The 15,760-nt window shown below is 42.9% G+C and overlaps 1 protein-coding gene across 2 annotated transcripts in view; it reads left to right on the top strand.

Moving 5' to 3' along the window:
- The first annotated feature begins 7,710 nt into the window (after positions 1-7,710).
- Positions 7,711-15,760, top strand: part of cilp (cartilage intermediate layer protein, nucleotide pyrophosphohydrolase) — a 64,248-nt gene continuing 56,198 nt past the window's right edge. For both annotated transcript variants that reach the window (XM_060852898.1, XM_060852900.1), the window contains exons 1-2: positions 7,711-7,756; positions 8,533-8,719. In XM_060852898.1, the coding sequence (XP_060708881.1) occupies positions 8,659-8,719 (61 nt within the window). In that variant the 5' untranslated portion in view covers positions 7,711-7,756; positions 8,533-8,658. The remainder of the gene's footprint in view (positions 7,757-8,532; positions 8,720-15,760) is intronic.

Genomic DNA, 15,760 nt, shown 5'->3' on the forward strand with positions numbered 1-15,760 from the left:
TATCTGTCAGATGTAAACAAAAAGGGCTCTGATAAACCTTTCAAACCCAGCCTAGTTGGAGCCTGGCCAATTATTCCCTCTCCAAAAAAAAACTCAAGGGCAGAGTCACCTTGTAAAAAGACCAGGATTGTGACAAGAGTCATGAATGGTGCTGAACATTGTGCCATTGTCAGTGAACATCCACATTTCTGACCTTATAATAGAAGGAAAATCATTGATGTGGCAGCTGAGATTATTGGTCCTGTGGTACAATGGTAAAGTCCCTATCTCTGCCTAGGAGGTCCAGAAATGAGTCCCAACTGCTTCAGAGGAGTGTAAGAACACTTTTAAACACCTCTGGTTAGAAAATATGTAGCCTAGGAAACTACCCCTATAGTGAGAGATTCCCAGTGACTTCAGTTTTGCTAGGGCTCTTTGTGCCATACTCAGTCAAATATGGCTTTGATACCGACAGTAGAACATCACTGGAGTTCAGCTTCTTTGTCCATGTTTGGATTTGTCAAATTTTAGGTATCATAGTTTTCCCAGAACTTCTTTCTTAGCAATGGTGTTTGCTTTAAATTGCTCTCTCTCTTTTATCTCTTGATTTTCATCTATCATTTGGAATGCTGAATCTCACTTCATGCATATCCTGTACCATGAATGGACAGAAAGTAGACAAGAATTCCTGAAATGGACATCTGCACATGTACCTTGCAACTCCAACTCATTGCCTACTCCTCTCGATCTCCCTTTTGCACACCTGGCAGCAATATCTCTCTTCAGGTAGGCAGCTGCAAGTATCACTGCTCTATAGTGCTGATATCCAATATATGCCAGCCTCTCCATGCAATCATGGTATATCTCCAGTCCACTAACAGTATAATACTTGACTATAGTGCTGCCCTTCAAATTGCAATGGCAATTGTGTTGCAACTGCATGGACATTGAATGGAAAGCCAACCACTTAGCTCAAAGAGTGGATCATGCTGCACCTCAGACTTCTCTCACTCATATAATGCATACTTGCATGCTCACAGTATCCCTCCATGCCTCGTCCAACCTTCCCATCTCCCATCTTGCCCTCTCTCACTTTACCCTCTCTCACTTTACCCTGCTGTGACTTTTAGTGAGTTGGTGTCACAGCAGAAGCTTAAAGGCTCAAAGTACTTCTCTCTTGACATGCTGTTTTGCATAGACACAGAGAGGATAGTTGTCATGCTTGATGGTAGTGATCAGTGGCAGAGGATGGGCATCTTGCTGTATGGTACAGTGCCATTTCAATCACACATTTACAGCAAACACAGATGCCCTTGCGGCATTCTTCAACTAAGCAGCCATATCTGAAAGTCAGTGGGGTGTAGTCTGCATTCATGTTGAAGGAGGAAGGGTTTCTGCTGGAGTCAGATAAAGGGAGTGTCCACACACAGTCCAAGGATTTGGGAATGGTCAGCTGGCCACTCGGACAGTCATGGTCAGGCGTTTGATCCCACTACAGTTCAGGCAGTGTCAGCGCTGAAGGTCCGGTGCAAGCAGTCAGGGGACTTCCAAGATATCAATCAGTTAAAGAGAGCAGTCGGCAACTTGTCGGTCAATCATTAGGGTTGTCCTTCAAAGTTGGATGAGGGGGTGGGGAGAAGTCAGTCCAGGAGGTATATTGATTGACAACAGTCACAGTAATCGTGGTAAGAGAATGTTGTTGTACGTGTTAAGAAGAGTCTGCCATGCCATCAATTTGCCATGAGCAATGTGGGCTTTTAGCTGCAGTGCCACTACTTTTTGATAAAGAGCTATTCCAGCACTTAACCAGGCATGTAACTAGGCCTCCAAGATGGTGATGGCTAAAGTAACGACAGCCTTTTCCAGGATATCCAGGTAGTGGTAAGTTCTGACTACATCACAGTGATGAATTCCTGCTACCACCAGACTTGAGCAGTAAACAATTAATGAGGCATGTTTGGGGCAATAGCGCAAGAAAACACGCCAGGCCTCAGGGAAAACTTCCATGGAATTCAAAGAAATTACACAGTGAAAATATGACAAGATTCAGCCCTCTTTCTCTTTAGAGGAATAACATGCACTTTAGTTACTCTTTTCCTTGTTAAGTTTTATCTTCATTCTTAAAATTTAATTTTAAATCTTTTGCCATAATTCCGATTTTATAAAATTAGATCTGAAGTTCTCTCATACTCTAACTTCTTTCTCTGTTCACCTTTCTTTGATGATTCCTGAAGTCTACCATTATCTGACCTATCACTGATCTTCACAGAATTGTAGTGTTTCTTTTGGCTTAACTGTATCCTTATGTAGCCACAGATGATGCTTCCTTCTCAAAGAGGAGAAAAATGAGTGACTACAAAGATTTACGTAAGAATGTTAGTGAGGAAGAATCTTGGCTCAGACAATTAGAAAGTATGAATAGAGATTAAGAATAGCAAGAGTTTGAGTACACCAGTGGGAGTGGTCTATAGACACCTAACTGTAGTTCTACCAATGGACACAGCAGCAAACAGGAAATTATTGCAACTGTAACAAAAGCAATGTCATAGTTCTGGTGAAATTTTAATTACTATATGGATTCGGCCAACCAAATTGGCAACGGTAAGCTGGAAAAGGAGATTGTATAATACTTTCTGACAGTTTTCCAGAGCAATACATTTGGAACAGATATATTTTAGATCTAGTATTATGCAATGGTGTTGGGTTAATTGGTAATGTCATAGTACAAGATCCACTGGGAAATTGAGATCATCGTACAATTGAAATTTGAAAATGACATACTCTAATCATAAGAAGAATCTTACAATTTTGCAGCTAACAGTAAGTAATCCTGATGATTAGGAGTGTGTTATAAACTAGCACAAGGTACCAAAAGGTTGATAAATAGGGACAAAATAGATTGTGAGAGATATTGAGGCTTTGACCAAAAAAAGGAGGGAGGTATGGCTCAGGTACAGCAGCTGGGATGAAGGGAATCCCTGCAGGTATACAGGGGATACAGAAATTTACTGAAGAAGGAAATCTGGAGGGTGAAAAGGGGCCTGCGATAGCCTTGGCTGAGAAGATTAGATTGAACCCAAGCAGGTTCTTTAAGTATATTAAAGGCAGAAGAATAACTATAGAGAGAATAGGCCCTTCAAAGACCAAAGTGGACATATATGTGTAGAACAACTGGAGATATGCCAGGTTCTCAATGAATATTTCTGGTCTGTGTTTAGCATGGAGAAAGACATGAAGACATCGGAGGCTGAGGGGTGACCTTATAGAGGTTTATAAAAATTATGAGAGGCATGGATAGGATAAATAGACAAAGTCTTTTCCCTGGGTTGGGGGAGTCCAGAACTAGAAAGCATAGGTTTAGGGTGAGAGGGGAAAGATATAAAAGAGACCTAAGGGGCAACTTTTTCACACAGAGGGTAGTATGTGTGTGGACTGAGCTGCCAAAGGATGTGATGGAGGCTGGTTCAATTGCAACATTCAAAAAGCATTTGGATGGGTATATGAATAGGAAAGGTTTGGAGGGATATGGGCTGGGTGCTGGCAGGTGGGACTAGATTGGGTTGGGTTGGACCGAAGGGTCTGCTTCCATGCTGTACATCTCTATGACTCTATGACTCTCTGACATGAGAACCTGGGGAAGTTGGTGTTATATCTTGGGGACAATCCATATCACAATAAAGGAGGTAGTGGATGCATTAGAATGTATAAAGGTGGATAAATGTCCTGGCCCTGACCAGATATATCCAAGAACACCGCAAGAGGCCAGAGAAGAAATTGTTGGGCCCTGGTTGATATTTTTGCATCATCATTAGTCACAGGTGAGGTCCTGGAAGACTGGAAGAGAATGAATATTTTCCATTATTCAAGAAGGGCAGCAAAGAAAAAAAACTAAGAACTACAGATCAGTAAGCCTAACATCTGTGATCGGTAAGTTACTTGAGAAGATTCTAAGAGATAAGGTATACATGCATTTGGAAATACAGGGTTTGATTAGGAAAACCTAATCTTTGTGTGTGGGAGAGCATGCCTCACAAATTTATTAGATTTCCTTGATGAAGTGACCAGGAAGGTTGACGAAAGCTGGGCAGTTGATGTAGTCTATAGAAATTTCAGTAAGGCATTTGATAAGGTTCTACATGGTGAGCTGCTCTGGAAGGTTAGATCACATGGAATCCAGGAAGCACTGGCAAATTGGATACACGATTGGCTTGATGGTAGGAAGCAGCGGGTAATTATGGAAGGATACTTGACGGCCTGGAGGCCTGTGAGTAGTGGAGTGCCTCAGGGTTAAGTGTTGGGTCCAATACTGTTTGTTATGTATAACAATGACTTTGATGAGAATGTACAAGGCATGATTAGTAAGTTTGCTGATGACACTAAAATAGGCAGTATCATGGACAGTGAAGAAGATTATCAGAAATTGCAGCAGGACCTTGATCATCTGGGGAAGTGGGCTGGGAAATGGCAAATGGAGTTTAATATAGATTAGCATGAGGTCTTACATTTTGAAAAGTAAAATCAAGGTAGGAGTTTCCTGGTGAATGGTAGGGCCTTAAGGAGTGCAGTGAAACAGAGGGCTTTTGAAGTTCAGGTGCACTGAAAGTGGAGTGATAGGTAGACAGGGCAGTGAAGAAGACTTTTGGCACACTGACCTTCATCAGTCAGGACATTTAGTATAGAAGTTGGGAAATTATGTTGCAGTTTAAAGGCGTTTTGGTCACCTTGCTATAGGAAAGATGTTATTAAACTGGAAAGAGTGCAGAAGAAATTTACAAGGATGTTGCCAGGACTCAATGGTCTGAGTTATAGGGAGAGGTTGGACAAGCTAAGACTTTTTTCTTTAGAGCATAGGAGACTGAGGGGGGAATCTGATAAAAGTGTATAAGATCGTGAGAGGCATGGATAGGGTGAATGCATTCCCCAAAGTTTTCCCAAAGTTGAGTAATCAAGGACCAAAGGGTATCAGTTTAAGGTAAGATAGGAAAGTACAAAAGGAAAGCTGAGTGGTAACTCTTTTACACAGAGGGTGGTATGCATCTGGAATGAGTTGCCAGCAGAAGTGGTTGAGGCACATACATTAATAACATTTAAAAAGCATTTGGACAAATACGTGGATAGGAAAGGATTAGAAGAATGTGGGACAAATACAGGTAAGTGGGGTGAGCGTGTGTGGACGTTTTGGTCGGCATGGACCAGCTTGGGCCAAACGGTCTGTTTCTGTGCTGTAGGTCTCCATGACTCTATGATTCTGTGTGAGTTTCCATTAGTACATAAAAAGGAACACTACAAGTTAAATAAGTGTTGGTCTTTATTGTAATGAATGAGGAAGTACCCAGACCTGAACTAAACCTCCTCCTGCAAGAACTCAATCCCACTCTTCTAATTCCTCCACCTCCGTTGCATCTGCTTGGACAAGGAGACATTCTACTCGTGAACAGCCCAGATGTCCACCTATCTCGAACGATGTGTTTTTCCTACCTCTGTCCTCCAGACCGTCCTCCACTGCACCTCAACCATTCCTTGTTCCACAGCTCAAAAACCCCTCAGTGCAATAAAGACAGAGAACTCCTTATTGTCATCTACCACTCCACCAGTCTCCGCACTTCCACCAACTCCAACTAGACCACACCACCAAGAACATCTTCCCTTCACCAACCCCCCCGCCTTCCACAAGGACCATTCCCTTTGACAGTTTGTGCCACTCTCCCCACCAACACCCGAACCCCCAGGTACCTTCCCCTGCAACTGAAAAAGATGCAAAACCTGCCAGTATACCAATCCCCTCACCTCCATCTATGGCCCCAAACAGTCCTTCCAGGTGAGACAGAGGATTACCTGATTCTCTTCCAACCTACTTTACTGCATCAGGTGTTCCCGATGTGGTCTTCTGTACATCAGGGAGACCAAGCGTAAACTTAGGAAATGGTTTGCTGAGCATCTCAGCTGGGCCATACAGGGAATGACCAGACTTCCCAGTCATCCCCTTCTCAATCCAACATAGAACATAGAATGTTACAGCGCAGTACAGGCCCTTCAGCTCTCAATGTTGCACAGACCTGTAGAACCAATCTGAAGCCCATCTAACCTACACTATTCCATTCTCATCCATATGCCTATACGATGATCATTTAAATGCCCTTAAAGTTGGCAAGTCCACTACTGTTGCAGGCAGTGCGTTCCATGACCCTACTACTCCCTGAGTAAAGAAACGACCTCTGACATCTGTCCTATATCCATCACCCCTCAATTTGAAGTTATGTCCTCTCATGTTATCCATCACCATCCTAGAAAAAAGGCTCTCACCTTATCTAACCTTCTGATTATCTTATACGTTTCAATTAAGTCAACTCTCAACCTTCTTCTCTCTAATATGACCATCCTTGGTCTCCTCCATTGCCACAATGAACCACACCACAAATTGGAGGAACAACACCTCATTTTCTGCCTGGGCAGCCAACAGTCCATTGAGTTCTCCAATTTCAAATGTCTTCCCTTCCCATCCCTTGACTTCCCTTCTTTGTCCCTCCCCCACCTTTCCACTACTCCCTGCTACCAAATTCATTTTTCCCATTGACCAACCAGGTCATACCCTCTACCCGTTTCCACTTCACCATCCTGCCCCCACTACCTCCTTTATCTGCAGCTCCCCACAATCTTGAAGAAGGGTTACACCTGAAATGTCGACTTCTCCATCTCCTGATTCTGCCTGGCTTGCTGTGTTCTTCCAGGCTCCCGCCTGGCTACTTTGGATTCCATCATCTGCACTTATTTTTGTCTCTAACCCTGAATGAGGAAGTGGAAGATATTGAACAGTTATTTTTATTTGTCTTCACTGTAGAGAATACAAGTACCATACAAAATTAGAAGCTCTGGGTGGCACAAATTAAGATAATTAATATCAGCAGATGAGTTAAGTGGTTTTAGTGTATGAATCACATAACATTTGTATGCAGGTATAGCATATAATCTAGAATATTATCCTTTAATACAAGAAGGATAGAACATAAAAGTAAAGATATTCTGCTTGTTATCGAGGGCATTGGTGACACCGTGTCTCAAATATTGTGCACGGTTTTGGTCCCCTTATTTACGAAAGAATGTTAAAGGATTGAAGGCAGTTCAGAGGAGGTTTACCAGATTCATACCTAGAATGAGATGGTTATTTTATACAGATAGAGTGGCAGACTGGTCTTCATTCAACATGGATTTAGAAGATTGTGGGTTGATCCGATTGAAGTGTATAAGGCCTTGAATGGTCTTGACAAGATGAACTTGTGAATTAGTCCAGAAATAAAAGTCATTGTGTTAAAATTAGAGATTACCCTTTTCAGGACAGAAATGAGAATAAATTTATTCTGTTCTGAAGAGGATTCACTCGACCCCGAATGTTAACTCTGACTGCTCTGCACAGATGCTGCCAGGCCTGCTGAGTTTCTTCAGCAATTTCTGCATTTTATTTTCGGATTTCCACATCTGCAGTCTCTGTCTCCAAACCGTTTTTGATTCTCAATCAGTTATCTCAGTTTCTCTTAATTTGTTAGTGTACAAATCCCTAAATTCTTCGTAACTTTGTTGGCAATGCTGCAATTTCCCGGAATCGTTCAGCAGGGCTCATTCTTTGATCGAAATAATGAGTTTATTTTTGGAAGAGTTATTCTATTTTAATCCGCGGCAGGTGTTCCATCTCCTGGGCGTGACCCAACACTGAGGGACCATATCTCTATAAAACGCCAAACGGGTGGATTGTGAAAAAAGTCATCGGAGAGTTGCGTTTGGGGTAAGTGTTCGTGTTTCTGTATCTCAGGCACTGTAACTGTCAGATTCTGTACATGGTTCCAATTGAAACGGGACCAGGATTCTGGAGAAACGGTGCCAGTGAATTTGTGATTTCTGCCGTGAGTTTTTGGTAGGGACTCGTCAATGATCTCGGGTGGACAAATATCGATGTCAATGAAATGCCTTCAGAGGTGAAGCTTATCCCACGAAAGTGTGACACAGAAATGAACCGCAAATTATTTACTTAAAAGCCGCTGTTCGAAATAACAGAAAATGTTGGAACACCCCGAGTGTACGTCAGGCAGCTTCAGACTTTTCAACAGAACCTGAAGCAACTTCACAAAGTAACCGATTCGGAGCCAGTGCAGGAAAAAGGAAATCTGAGTGGGTGGAAGTGAGGAGATATTAAATTTTATGGGGCAACATGATCCAAGAAAGAAATGAACGATATGGTGGCACAGGGGAAATTTTCCAGCACCCGTCCAGTATGAAACCTCTGCCCGCGCTTCCCCTTCTCTGTCCTTGTTACACAATAGGAACAGTCTGACTCTTGGGAAGGAAAAGAGGTGGAAAACATTCGGATGTCCTACAATTAGGGTTCGGGTTGGGGCTAGAAGGACTGACGTGTTAAAATCTGTCGATAGTCTGTGTTCCACTCTTTCGAGTTCCACATCCTTAATTCTTTTCCAAAATCCAAACCAATTACCGTATAAATATTTCTCTCTCATATCTGTATGAGCTACCGCATGTTCACAGCATTTTCTGACTTTATTTCAGATTTCTGCATCCACAGAATTTTTTTTCCGTTTATTGAGAATAGCTCCTGACCCCATGCAATAAATTTAACTGACCCTGCCTGAAGACCTGCAAGAAACACTTTAATATAAGATCACGGCTGAAGAAATGGTTTCAAACTGGACCAGAATCTTTCTCCTAACTGGGATGATTTGGAATTTATCACAAGGTCAGTATCAAGTTGCCGCTTAAACTCTCTACAGACCAAGAGAAGCCTTTGGTTTAGGAATGTTAATGAATATTTACAATGGGTTTAAGTCTTGTAATCCAACTGCTACCGGTCATTTTAAAAAATCACTCGAGGAGTGCGAGCTGGCTGGGCCTTGTCTCTAGTTAGAGAGTCATAGAAATGTACAGCACGGGAAGAGACCCTCCGCTCTCACTCGACCAGATATCCTAATCTAGTCCCATTTGCCAACCCATATCCCTGTAAGTCCTTCTTGTTCATATACCCGTCCAGATGCCTTTTAAATGCTGTAGTAGGTAGTGGTCAACTGCCTTCTTGAACTAGTGCAGCCCAGGTGCTGCAGATAGACCCACAATTGTGTTGGGAGGATTGAAAGAACAGCAAGATATTTCTGTCATGGTGGCTCAGTGGTTAGCACTGCTGCCTCAGTGCCAGGTACCCAGGTTTAATTCCAGCCCCAGGTGACTGTCTGTGTGGAGTTTCCACATTCTCCCAGTGTCTGTGTGGGTTTCCTCTGGTTGCTCTGATTTCCTCCCACAGTCCAAAGATGTGCAGGTTAGGTGCACTAGACAGGGGAATAAGTCTGGGTGGGTTACTCTTCAGGGGGCTGGTGTGGACTTGTTGGGCTGAAGGGCCTGTTTCTACATTGTTATCAGGATGGTGAATGACTTGGAGAACTTGCTGGTGGTAGTATTTCCATTAAATATCTAATCTTCAATTTCTATTTGAAGTATTGTTATGAAATTTTGTATTAAACAATGGTTTTAAATGCTTTCCTGTAATATCCCCAAACTCCATGAACAATAGACAATAGGTGTAGGAGTAGGCCATTCTGCCCTTTGAGCCTGCACCACCATTCAATATGATCATGGCTGATCATCCTTAATCAGTATCCTGTTCCTGCCTTATCTCCATGACCCTTGATTCCACTATCCTTGAGAGCTCGATCCAACACTTTCTTAAATGAATCCAGAGACTGGGCCTCCATGGCCCTCTGGGGCAGAGCATTCCACACACCCACCACTCTCTGGATGAAGAAGTTTCTCCTCATCTCTGTCCTAAATGGTCTACCCCGTATTTTTAAGCTGTGTCCTCTGGTTTGGCACTCGCCCATCAGCGGAAACATGTTTCCTGCCTCCAGAGTGTCCAATCCTTTAATAATCTTATGTCTCAATCATATCCCCTCAGTCTTCTCAACTCAAGGGTATACAAGTCCAGTCGCTCCAGTCTTTCAGAGTAAGGTGGTCCTGCCATTCCGGGAATAGACCTCGTGAACCTACGCTGCACTCCCTCAATAGCCTGGATGTCTTTCCTCAAATTTGGAGACCAGAACTGCACACAATACTCCAGGTGTGGTCTCACCAGGGCCGTGTACAGCTGCAGAAGAACCTCTTTGCTTCTATACTCAATCCCTCTTGTTATGAAGGCCAACATGCTATTAGCCTTCTTCACTACTTGCTGTACCTACATGCTTACCTTCATTGACTGGTGTACAAGAACACCCAGATCTCTTTGTACTGCCCCTTTTTACCTAAATTGATTCCATTTGGCTAGTAATCTGCCTTCCTGTTCTTGCCACCAAAGTGGATAACCATACATTTATCCACATTAAACTGCATCTGCCATGCATCTGACCACTCATCTAACTTGTCCAGGTCACCCTGTAATCTTCTAACATCCTCATCACATTTCACCCTGCCACCCAACTTAGTATCATCAGCAAATTTGCTAATGCTATTACTAATACCATCTTCTATATCATTAATGTTTATTGTAAAAAGCTGTGGTCCCAGTAACTGATCCCTGCGGTACCCCACTGGTCACTACCTGCCATTTCGAAATCACTACTCTTTGTTTCCTGTCAGCCAGCCAACTTTCAATCCAAGTTAGTACTTTGCCCCCAATACCATGCGCCCTAATTTTGCTCACTAACCTCCTATGTGGGACTTTATCAGAAGCTTTCTGAAAGTTCAGGTCCACTACATCTACTGGATCTCTCTCGTCCATCTTCAGAGTTACATCCCCCCAAAAATTCCAGAAGATTAGTCAAGTATGATTTCCCCTTCACAAATCCATGCTGACTCTGACCTATCCTGTTACTACTATCCAGATGTGTCGTAATTTCATACTTTATAATAAACTTCAGCATCTCTCCCACCACTGAGGTCAGACTAACTGGTCTATAATTTCCTGCTTTCTCTCTCCCACCTTTCTTAAAAAGTGGTACAACATTAGCCACCCTCCAATCCGCAGGAACTGATCCCAAATCTATCGAACCCTGGAAAATAATCACCAACGCATCCACGATTTCTCGAGCCACCTCCTTCAGTACCCTAGGATGTAGACCATCAGGCCCCGGGGACTTATCAACCTTCAGACCAACAGTCTCTCCAACACCAATTCCTGGCAAACATAAATTCCCTTCAGTTCGGGTCCTTCAGCCACTGTTACCTCAGGGAGATTGCTTGTGTCTTCCCCAGTGAACACAGATCTGAAGTACCAATTCAATTCTTCTGCCATTCCTTTGTTTCCCGTAATATATTCCCCTGTTTCTGTCCTCAAGGGCGTAATTTTAGTCATAACCATTTTTTGCCTTTCACATACCTAAAAAAACTTTTACTATCCTCCTTTATATTTTTGGCCAGTTTACCTTTGTACCTCACCTTTTTCTCTGCGTATTTCCTTCTTCGTTAATCCTCTGTTGTTCTTTAAAAGCTTCCCAGTCCTCCATTTTCCCACTTATCTTTGCTATGTTATACTTTTTCTCTTTTAACTTCATATGTTTTTTAAATTCCCTCATCAGCCACAGCCACCCATGCCTACTCCTAGAATCTTTCTTTCTTTTTGGAATGAACTGATCCTGCAACTTCTGCATTATACACAGAAATATCCGCCATTGTTCCTCCACTGTCATCCCTGCTAAGGTATTGCACCATTGAACTTTGGCCAGCTCCTCCCTCATAGCTCCACAGTTCCCTTTATCCAACAGAAATATTGTCACTTCCAATTGTACCCTCTCCCTCTCAAATTGCAGATTGAAGCTTATTGTATTATGGTCACTACTTCCCAATGGCTCCTCCAATTCGAGGTCCCTGAGCAATTCTGGTTCGTTGCACAATACCAGATCCAGAATTGCCGTCTCCTTGGTTGGCTCCAGCACCAGCTGTTCTAAGAATCCATCTCTGAGGCACTCCTCAAAGTCTTTCTTGAGGTCCAATACCATCCTGATTCTCCCAGTCTATCTGCATGTTGTAATCCCCCATAACAACTGTAGTAACATCTTTGCAACAGGCCAATTTCAGCTCCTGATTTAACTTGCATCCGACATCCAGACTACTGTTTGGGGGCCTGTAGATAACCCCCAAAAGGGTCTTTTTACCTTTAGTATTTCTCAGCTCTATCCACACTGACTCTACATCCCCTGATTCTAGGTCCCCCCGCACAAGAGACTAAATATCATCCCTTACCAACATGGCCATCCCACCCCCTCTGCCCATCAGTCTGTCCTTACGATAGCACGTGTAGCCTTGAATATTCATTTCCCAGGCCCTGTCCACTTGAAGCCACGTCTGTTATCCCACAATATCGTATCTGCCAATTTCCAAAAAAGCCTCAAGCTCATCCATCTTATTTCTAATGCTTCGTGCATTCATATATAGTATTTTTAATTTGTTATTGCCCTCACCCTTCCCATCAACTCCCATTTCACTCAACCTTACAGCATGATCCTTTTCTGAGTTTTCTGCCTCATTGATACAGTTGTCTTTCTTGACTTCCCTTGTTCTAACTTTCCCTCTAATTTCCTTCTTAAACATCCAGTTTGTCCCCACCCTGCTACTTAGTTTAAACATAGCTGTGTTGCAGTAGCAAACCTGCCTTCCAGAATGCTGGTCCCTAACCTACTAAGGTGCAAACTGTCTCGCTTGTAGAATTTATGCTTACCACAAAACATACCCCAGTGATCCAAGAATTTAAATCCTTGCTTCCTGCACCAGTTCCTCAGCCACACGTTCAAGTCATTATCTCCCTGTTTATGGCCTCACCAGCCTGAGGAACGGGAAGCAAACCGGAGATAACCACCTTGGACGTCCTGCTTTTCAGCCTTCTTCCTAATTCTCCAAAGTGTTTCTACTTGATTCACTGTTATTTATCTTTTCTCCTCCCAGGCTCTGGTATCTTCTAAATCAAGAGGCATGATTCCTTAACACTATGCTTACAACCTCTAGAGTGCGGACTGTTTTAATTTTCTTTTAATTTCTGGTAGTTGGACTGTGGCTCTGTGGGTTACAATGTTTCAAATGCATGGCCAAATATTTTCTTAATTTATTGGAGATTCTGCCTTCAGTGTTTTCAGGCAGTGACTTACACACTTCTAACATTATCTGCCTCCTTTTCTCCATAAGTTGATTCCCTGACAGATCAAGAATCTATCTATAACAGCCTTAAATATATATAGACTCTGTCCACAGATCTGTTCCATCACGTCCTCTCTATACTGCATTTGCCACAACTGAGCAAAGGAGCAACAAACATGATTTTAACGCAACTACAACCCAAACTCTGGGTCAGATATGTGGATGACACCTTTTAAATCATTAAAAACACAGAAATAGAGAACACACACCGGATCATCAACGCCACAATCACAGGAATCTGATTCACGAGAGAGGAAGAAAAGGACAACCAGTTCCCATTCCTGGACATGATGGTACAGAGAACACCAAACAGAGAATTCACCACAAAGGTATACAGAAAAGCCACACACACAGACCAAGTCCTGAACTATGAAAGCAACCACCCCAACACACACAAACAAAGTTGCATCAGGACATTATTCAAAAGGGCCACAACACACTGCAGCACACCTGAACTACAAAAAGAGGAAGAAGAACACCTATACAAGGTATTCAACAAAAACGGATACCCGTGCAATTTCATCAACAGATGCCTCAGGGAAAGACAACGAAATGAGGACATGCCACAACCCAAAAGACTGGCCACACTCCCATACATCAGGAGCATTTCTGAACTGACAGCCAGACTGCTGTAACCACTAGGACTCCTAACAGCACAAACCAACAGCCACTCTCAGACAACAACTCACCAGGACAAAGGACCCGATACCCAGCATGAGCAAAACCATCGTAGTTTACAAAATCCCATGCAAGGACTGCACAAAACACTACATAGGACAAACCGGAAGACATCTAACAACCCCATCCATGAACATCAACTGGCCACGAAATGACACGACCAGCTATCCTTAGTAGCCGTACGCTCCAATGACAAACAACATGAATTCGATTGGGACAACACCACTATAGGACAGGCCAAACAGAACAGCCAGGGAATTCCTAGAAGCATGGCACTCATCCACGAATTCGATTAACAGACACATCAACCTAGACCCTATATATCGGCCACTGCAGCGAACAGCTACTGACAACCGGAAGCGGCAGATTCAAACCAGTATAAATGCCGGAGGAATCAGCACAGAAACGCTTCACAGGAGGCTCCCAAGCACTGAGGATGTCACCCGAGAAAGGGGACGAAACGTTTGCAAGAAGAACTCCCAGCTTGGCGAACAGAACCACAACAATGAGCACCGAGCTACAAATCTTCTCTCAAACTTTGAAAACATGATTTACTTTGATATAGAAAATGTGCCCAGGTCTTCATGGAAGTGCAAGTGGATCCTACCCAGACATGTTCAGGAGGCAACAGGAGATTGGGAATGTGGCAGCTTCAGCAGTGATGGTATTGTAGCCCAACATGGGAAGAGCACATGTGTGGAAGGTCACCTGGTATCTGCGGTGGTGACATCAAGAACAGGCAGCTCAGGTCTCTGAGAGCTTGAGGGTAGGACTCCTCAAAGACTGTTGAATTTAAACTTAATTCCTTTATTTTCTAGTTTACATTAAGACTTTAATGTTGACCATCACCTAATTTCTTTAATTTTCTACTTATTCTATGAAGGTAATGCTCAACATTTTACCTCTGTTTCACCTAGTTTGTACCTAGGTTTTTCATACCTATATATCTTTGTTCCAAAGGTGCTGTGTGAGGTGACATTACTCACTCTTCACTGCACCCATGTACTTCTGTACTTGAGTACATGTGACAATTTTAAAAATCTAAATCGATAAACAAAAACCGCTAAAGTCCTGTTAACAACATTAAACCTCTTGGTTTTGTGAAGGGAATGAAGAAAGTGAATAAAGGAGGAGTGGTGCCCATAGATGGGAAAAATTACATCCGGGCCAAACAGAACAGTTGATGTCATGGAGAAAAGTCAAAAATGTGGAAGAAGGTGTTAAGGGCTTTCAGGGCTTTGACAATTTGAAAAATAACCTTTTCAAAACCTCCTCAATGGATGTGGGAGTTGTTAGCTGGACCAGTATTTGTTGCTCATTCCTAACTGCCCTTGAGAAGATGGTGGTGAAGTATTTTCTTGAGTTGCAGTTCCATTTGCTGTATGTCAAGCCACAAAGTTGTTAAGAAGGGAGTTCTGGGATTTTGACCCCACAACAGTGAAGAAACGGCGATATATTTCCAAGCCAAATTGGTGAGTGGCTTTAAGGGGATCTTTCAGGTGATGGTGTTCCCATGTATCTGTTGCCCTTGTACTTTTTAGATGCTAGTGGTCGTGGGTTTGGAAGGTGCTGTCCAAGGAGCCTTAGATTTTCTGTAGGGCATCTTGTAGATGGCACACATTGCTGCTACTGCATATCACTGATATGTGGATTGGATGTGGTGCCAATAAAGCAGGCTGCGTTAATTTTTAATGTCAAGCTGCTTGTTTGTTTTTGGAGCTGCACTCATCCAGACAAGTAGGAAGTATTCAATCACACTCATGAGTTATGCCTTGCACATGATGGGCAGGCTTTTGGAGGTCAGGAACGAAGTTATTCACTGCAAAATCCAAGCATCTGACCTACTTTTGTAGTCACAATACTTGTATGGCTAGTCCAGTTCAGTTTTTAGGCACTAATAGTCCCCAGAAAATTGAATTGGAGGATTCTG

This window comes from Hemiscyllium ocellatum, chromosome 39 (genome assembly GCF_020745735.1).
Source record: "Hemiscyllium ocellatum isolate sHemOce1 chromosome 39, sHemOce1.pat.X.cur, whole genome shotgun sequence".
NCBI classification, from domain to species: domain Eukaryota; kingdom Metazoa; phylum Chordata; class Chondrichthyes; order Orectolobiformes; family Hemiscylliidae; genus Hemiscyllium; species Hemiscyllium ocellatum.